This window comes from Odontomachus brunneus, unplaced genomic scaffold (genome assembly GCF_010583005.1).
Source record: "Odontomachus brunneus isolate Ranch 3 - 2012 unplaced genomic scaffold, Obru_v1 Obru_scaffold_178, whole genome shotgun sequence".
NCBI classification, from domain to species: domain Eukaryota; kingdom Metazoa; phylum Arthropoda; class Insecta; order Hymenoptera; family Formicidae; genus Odontomachus; species Odontomachus brunneus.
In genome coordinates, this window is record NW_022639628.1 from 368,389 (window position 1) to 376,404 (window position 8,016).

Below are 8,016 nucleotides of genomic sequence, written 5' to 3' on the forward strand. Positions count from 1 at the left end.
AGTATTATAATCTTTATTTTTGCTGATCTCTATTCTTTCTTGAAAGCCTTTTCTAACTTATCGCTCTACGTGACATCTGGAAATAGAATTAATTACGAACACCAGTGCAATTTCTATCGACACGACTCGAAACCGTTCATCGATGCGTCCATTTAATGAGTCCGCGTTTCGACGTTTAACAATGTCAATTCATGAATATAAAGATTGAACGGAGCAACAAATCTGTGGCGTTGTTATTTTGAAAATAGAAATAATATTTTGCCTTACTAAAATATTTTCTTGCCGGCGGAGTACGTTCTTTTTAAAAATTAATCACATTTACCTTATTGAGACAATTTTGGTATAGCTGCTCCGCGTAAAGTTTTTGTTTATTAATATAATTATTAATGTATACTGTTCAATGATTCCAACGGAGTTGCAAACGGGTAGCAAAGTCGTAAAAAACTAAGCCACATATATGTATGAAAATAAATCACAACGACTTGATAAAAAATAATCTTTCTCTAATATTATCTTATTATAAATAATATGTACTTTATCAAGGAAGATTGGGATTCATCAGAAAAGATATTTTGAAAAATGGTTCTATATCTATATGTGTAAATATTTTTCTCAAATGTGAGGGGCATAAAACCAAGGGCCAGCTTACGGATTACGTTCTATGAAATTCTACATGCTTACGTGGAAACATAAAGAACTGAGGCACAAGCAATATTAAGATATTCTTGCGAAAAGTCGTAAGTTGTGTCATGGAAGTCATACCTTTCGTAATACCCGCCAGGGAATAATTAGTAGAGATGGAAGCCTATCAGAATGCCGGATATGGAGAGGCACGGTCCTTTCACTCTCGGGGGTGTGCGATTACTGCACAAGTTCCTAGAAGAATTTATTGATGAGGTTATTGGTATAAGATTGTTCCATTTTTACGGTCAAGGTTACCTCGCGCTCATAGGAGATTTAGCTAGATATCTCATAGCCTCTGCGGATGTATATCGTGTTAACAAAACACGCGCACGCGAGTTACGGAGATTATGGTAATAAATAAGTTGTTTTTTTTCAAAAGTGAAACACAGTTTTTTGAAACACCAAACTTTTGCGGAATAGAACATTCCTTTCGCGTGTCATGAAATTTACGAATACTTTGCGTAATGAAAAAATTTTCGCAATTTTTGTAATTGATAACATCCTCTTTTTTGTTTTTAAGAAACTTTGCGACAACATCTTACACTTCCCATAGTCTCACACAGAGCGCCGAGTAGATTGCATGCTCCCATAAACATCGCGATGCATTGCATCTGTGCTGCGCCGTAGACAATGACTGCAAATGTCAGTCTCACCATTAGCATTGATCACGCTCAATCGCGCCGGGGCAACCGTTCCTCCTTCAATCGCTTCACGTAGGTACGAATTTTCAGAACGTGATGCCGCGGATAAAGTTGTAACGCTTCGCGAAGCATTTACAAACACGTAGCACTTTAATGCAAGTAAAACAGAATTGATTACACTTAAAGGTCGAATTTCCGATTTCTTTCACGGATGCGCGCACCTTTACCCTCTATTCGTCCACCAGGGCATTCATTCTCTTCTTCTAACGAACACACGTGTCTTTTCATGCGAACTTGGAGGATTTATCCATGTGTGATTTTAATTTCGCAGCGAGTTGCTGCGATTTCTTTAAAAAAGGACAATTCTATTTTCTTAATTTGACTGTAAGAGTAATTTGAATAATTGCAAATTCAAAGAAAGAAATAATAATATTTGAAAATTGTACAAGAAATCCTTTAAATAAATTTATTTTATGTTGCACGTAACACACAATTAATAACGTGTATGAATATTATTGAAGAATAAGTATACTTGTATAAAAATAATATTAAAATAAGACCGTGTAAAATAAAAAAAATTTTGTGTTTAAAATATATTTTTCTACGACAAGTTCATGTATAGAAATTCTCATGTTATCTCGATATTATCATTAGAAACGTAATATTCGCGCGGAATTGGAGCATTTAAGATCGCAGCTTTCATCGTGCCCGTAAAGGTCGAATGCGAGATGTCGGTTTACCTCATCGGTTATATATCACACTGAAAAGCACATTAATTCCTGAGAACTCGGCTCTTTCTCAGCCAGCGTGGTCTCGACGTCTGCGTCGATTCACCTTGCAAGCCGCATAAATTGCAACCTAGAACTTCGTCATACGACAAACAGCTGCATTCATTTATGAGAACGTTATGCATTATATCGAACTTTAAATATTTACTTTAAATAATTATTTCTTCACAGTAAGAGGTGCAATATTGTGCGACATACAAGGCATTATTAAACAGTAAAGGAAATCCAAAATATAATCCAAAACGGAATCCAAAGTGGATGACGAATTCGAAAAAAATCGACAATGTTGAGGCAATCGTCAAAATATAATATTAGATAATATCAGCACTGACGTAATCACACTATTTTTTTTAAATAATTCTTATACATATAGATTTTGTATAAATGTGTACTGCTCTGTTTTTTATATATTTAGAGAAAAGTATAACACCACGCACATATAAAAATCTCTCTGCAAACTTCTCATATATTTGTATACTTCTCTTAATTCTTATAAATTCAACAAAGCTCTGGAATTTTTCTATGCGAAGAAAATGTGCGTTTGGTATATACGAACTATAAAACTTTTGTATCAAGTTTATTTTTAAGCTATCTGACAGTTTGAAATATCAATTTTGAAATTTTCTATCATTTTTGTCACATATTAAGCAACACTCTAATTAATTTTTATTCATACTTTCTGCATAACTAATACGACGTAAACTTTCCAGAAGGGAAGTCAGTATTTTGTTACTAAAGTTTTCAAGTACAAGTTCATTCCCTTAACTTCAGTTGAAAGATAAAACTTGAGACGATCTCGGATCATTAAAAAATATTCAGTAAATTCGTTGCACAATTAGCGATTTTATAAACTTTTTATCCTACGGAATTCTAGTTCTATACAACGAACTCGCTCGTGAATTTGACGTGTAGTTGGCACTACACGCCAACACAAGGAACAATATATTACGATATGCACCATCACTGATCGATTATGTGTATTTAACGCCTATATGGTGACCTATGATCTTATAATATGTCATATTCTCACAATAAACGCCGTTAGATTAGCGCTTGTAATTGAATGTGTTTCTCGACGTTGCCTGAAATTCTGCAGATGTAATAATGTAAATCATATTACGTTATCTGAATATTTAAGATAATTGCACATGCATCACATATACGCGCATACGTAAATCTCAGCTCTCTATATCTTGTTATGTTTACATTCGGTTGATTCCGACGGCACTAGTCATCATTATGCATAGGAATTTCTATTTTTACCACGAGGGAGGTACCGACTAGTTTTTTCAAGATATCCCGTGTACGACCTGTGATCTTCGGGATTATAGGCTCGATTGCCCTTCTCCCGAATGACTCAATCGCCGGTGGTCACGCAATTCAGAATTCAAAATCCAAGTAGCCGGGCTCCTCAAAGAAGTTTATTATTCCCGATTCGATGAGAATTACTCACTTTCTGTGATTGAAAGCGATTTGTTGCAAGAGATGGTGTAAGGCGTATCTTTGTTCTCAACGACGCGATTATGCAACGCACGAATGCCGTGGAACGGGGGTAAATTAATGTATGTAATTACCGCTCCACAGTGAGTCATTTTTAATGTAATATAATTATATATATTTAATGCGATGTTATTATATTGGATATATAACTATTGATATATATCTGTTGTGTCTAAGAAACACAATCCATAAAAATAAATAAAAACGTATGGAAAGATTATTAACTTATAAAATATATAAAATATATTTTATTAAGAAAAAATGTTAGAAAATAATTGCGTTTTTTTCACGTCGTTATCTTCCCTCCCCCCAAATAAAAAATAATGAAGAATCACATGATAATCTGTCTATAAATTTTATCTTCGAAACGTGATACGTAAAATATAAATAAAATATAAGTTAATCGAGTAATTTATTTATGAAAACTTGATATATGATATTTGAAGTCTTCTGGAAACTAACTTGTGCCACCAGTTACATCCATAGAGATGAAAATCTGTAGACGAGACGAACTTTACGCGAGAGATAATTTTTCGAGCCCCAACGTAACAGATAAACTTATTTTAACTTTTTCCCAGGGATTCGTCCGTGGAAGTCGCTCGACGAGTCGCGACGGGACCGAGGGTGGGTGTGTCACAAACGCTGATCTTACACAACGCACAAGATTCCATTGCAGACGAGCATGACTCGAAAGGACAAACTGGGTCACACGTATATCGTAACAATTGCATATACGCGACCATAAAAAAATTGCAATTGCAGTAAAAAAGTACGAGGTCTTGTCCTAAAGTCAAATGCTTGCTCTGACATCGCTTGCTTGGCTTGCTTGGCATCGAAACTTTCCAAGACGAAAAGACTGAAAAAAGCCACTGCGAAAACTTTCGCAGAAAAAGATAATAGAAACCTTCTGTGTTTTTTCTTTCAAAGTAACTGAGATAATTAAGTTTATCCAAGACAATTAGGTGCGCCTTCTCGAGTGTTCTGTTCTACAGAATTAATTTAAAAAATTTTTAGCGTTACATTCGTTTATTATTAAATAATAAAATCAGCATGCGCGCGAAAGACATGTCCTAAATACAATTTAAAAATGTCTATTTAGAAATGATATATTTAGATCCGCAATTACGTATCTGACGTTAGTCTGCAAGTCGAAACGTATGGTTCAAACAAAGGAGGTTGATTCTGAAATTTCTTAGCTAGGAGTTCCTGGCGAAGGTCGCGCAAGGGGTCCATGTCCAAAGGGTGGGTGTGTCGGATAGTGACCTTCTTACACAATGAACGAGAGACTACATCGTCAACGGATATGATTTGAAGGGATCAGCGGGGGCGCGGTCGGAGATCCTAGAGACGTATATAAAGTCCGCCGAAGTCGGCTGTAGGCACATTCGAGCAATCGCCGGTCGGCACGATGAAGACCCTCGTAAGTATTCGTCTCGCCGGTCGGAAGTGCGCGCTCCTACCTTTCTTTCTTTTGTTAGCCGAACAATCGACGTGACAGTCGGGTCGCTGTTCTATTAGCGAGCTGATAGAGCGGGGTAAAGTGACAAAAGCGTTGCGAGTAGACTTTAGTGTGTAGCGCGCCATTTCCGTTGGAAGATCAGGCATATAGTGACAATTGAGAAATGAAATTGCGCGCGAGTTCTGTAATTACTCGCTAGTTCACATCACGCATAACGTTCACGACTCGAATATCGCGAGACATTCCTTCCCGGGGAAAACTTCACTTTTCAAATACCGTCGGATAAAGCTCCAAATTCCATCAGCTGAGAAAATGTCTCACCTCAAATTGCGATCTTTTCACTCCAGTTCATCTCGTTTGCTTTGTGCGCCATTGCGGCCGCCGCACCTCGCGAACGACGAGAAGCTGTCTATGGCGGTCATGGACTTTATGGTGGGCATGGAGCTTACGGTGCGCACGGAGGTTACGGTGCGCATGGAGCTTATGGAGCTTACGGAGGCGTAGGCGGAGGCTACGGCGGTGGACACGGGGTGGCCCTCGCTGGTCCAGTGTTGGGACCGACGAGCGTTGCGGGTCCGCATGTGGGTGCTTCTACTGTTTCCGGTCCATCGATAGGTCCGTCCCGTTTGGCCGGATCCGTCGCCGGACCTGCTCACGTTTCGGGTGCTGTTGCTGGCCCAGCTGTCGTGACTGCGTCGGTCGCCGGTCCAGCGCATGTTGAAGGCGGCCCATACGACGGTGGCTACGGAGGTGGCGATTATGGCGGTGAGTAATTATAAAACGGTTTATAGAATTATCCAACGAGATGTGTATAATGCATAAATAATGAAATAATTTCCGTTCCATGAGGATTGGCTTAAAGAAAGAAATCAGTATTCTAATCTAAGATTGAACTATGCATCTATGCTTTCAAAACTATGCATCTCTTTCTTCATACACACACACTGCGTGATAATATATTAAATAATTTCTTAAATTATCTTTACGGAGTTTTCTCGCGTTGTACAATATTATACTGAATTATATTATATATAAAAGTGGAAATTAATTAAGAATTTCGTAAAAAAAAAACATCCGTATAAATGTTTTATGTAAATCTGTATAAATTTTACTGTTCACACGTAAAAATGTGTTCACTAACATTTATCTTTCTACGTACACTTGCAAATATATTATTTAAATGAGAAAATAGACTCACCTAACGGTTCCTTCACTTCTAATTTCTTTTTCATTATGCGCAGGGCACTATGGAGGGGACTACGGAGGAGGCTACGGAGGAGGCTACGGAGGAGGCTACGGAGGAGGCTACGGAGGAGGCTACGGAGGTTATGCCGGTCCAAGCTTCGGTTACGCCGGTGGTCACGGAGGACACGGAGGGCACGGAGTAGTTGTAGCCGGGCCAGCTACCCACGGAGCGGTTCTGGCCGGACCTCACGCCGGAAGCGCGGCTGTTTCTGGACCGCACGCCGGTTCAGTCGTGATTGCTGGTCCTTCCGGAAAGATCACGGCTCACGGAAGCGGTTACGGTGCTGCCGTCCACGCCGGATTCGGCCACGGTCACGGCCACTGGTAACGCGCGTATGATCGTCTGTGAAAAGCGAAAAGAAAGGTCATTAAATCACTAAAAGGATACCGCTCCCCTTCGGCGCGTTTCTTCCTTTTTTTTTCTTTCCTTTTAGACAGATAATGTAAAGGTAGAGACGTGAAGTTACCGTATGCCTCCCTCGCACGACGACGCTCGTCACACTTGATACTCTCGTTTCGCGCGCGTGAATACTTATGCATGTTCTCTGTACAAATGGAATAAATTTCTTCGAGCGGAGCTATGTACGCAATGTAAAATGCTCGGGAGTAACATATCACACGTTTCACTTGGCATATCACGGCCGATTTTGATCTTTCGTGTACATCGAATTCGCGCACATCTTGCGTCGTGAGTGTGTGCTATATTGTATTCTTGTGCGCTCTAGAGGGCAAATTGTCCACGAGTTTTGAAAGCGCATTCGTTCGAGTCCGCGAGTATGCACCACCGCGGGAGAGGATTGCCTCTCGATTAACTCTTCCGAAATTCTCCTGCGCAACGTCGTGTCGAATCCTTTTCTGCGCACTGAATTGTGAATCAATTACGCGAATTGCGATAGCAACGGCTAATTACCCGCTAGCACTAACCCGACGATTATCGGCGCGGTCTCGAATTATCCATGATGAAAGCAACGATTACAAAGGTAACAGCGGCGCGATCGTGTCGGGTGGAGTAAAATTCTGAATAATTGTTTGCCGCTTAAGCGAATCATTGCCGCTCGAGTTTCTCGGCGCGGAAAGTATGCGGCACGAAATTGCAAGCTAACTTCGCGCACGGAGAATTCGTGCTCGTACTTTCGTAGGGCCGAAATATAGTTAGTAAGTTATGCTATGAAAGAAGATAAGATCATGCATACGCTTTAATATTCATCTTGAGCTCCGCATTCTGACGCTCGTTGCACCGATCCAACTTTATTTTATTTGAATCTTAACACAATAAACATATATCTGACACCAATCGCTGTTACGTGTAGAAATCCTCTCTTCGCCGATCTCTTTGCTCGTGATTAATTCTTTCCCGACCAATTATTCGTTTAGTCATCGTGCGAAATCCGAAACTCGCTCGTCTCATCGCGCCTCGTTATCTACAGTTTCCTCGCGTAAAAAATATGGAAATAGTAGCATGAAGTATGGAGTAACGTTGCTTCGTTACAGCAGTAGAAACGGGTGCTCGTTTTGCACCGTGTAGCGTTCCGCCGGATTGATCGTTGATCATTGTCGGCGGATCGATTCGTACCACTCGATACGGATCACTCGCGGTGCTCGTAGGCTATGCTCGCTAAATGCAAGGAGCTGGCAGGTCTTGCATGGATCGGACGTGAACACGTGCCTTATTGCGATACGTAACGCTCGTTAAAGCAAA

The 8,016-nt window shown here is 40.0% G+C and overlaps 1 protein-coding gene across 1 annotated transcript; it reads left to right on the forward strand.

Moving 5' to 3' along the window:
• Positions 1–5,011: 5,011 nt before the first annotated feature.
• On the forward strand, positions 5,012–7,735 carry LOC116851568 (glycine-rich protein 5-like). The gene is made up of 3 exons (XM_032831117.1): positions 5,012–5,033; positions 5,420–5,837; positions 6,314–7,735. The coding sequence occupies exons 1-3, from the start codon at positions 5,022–5,024 to the stop codon at positions 6,643–6,645; spliced, it is 762 nt and encodes a 253-aa protein (XP_032687008.1). The 5' UTR covers positions 5,012–5,021; the 3' UTR covers positions 6,646–7,735.
• The last annotated feature ends 281 nt before the right edge of the window (positions 7,736–8,016 follow it).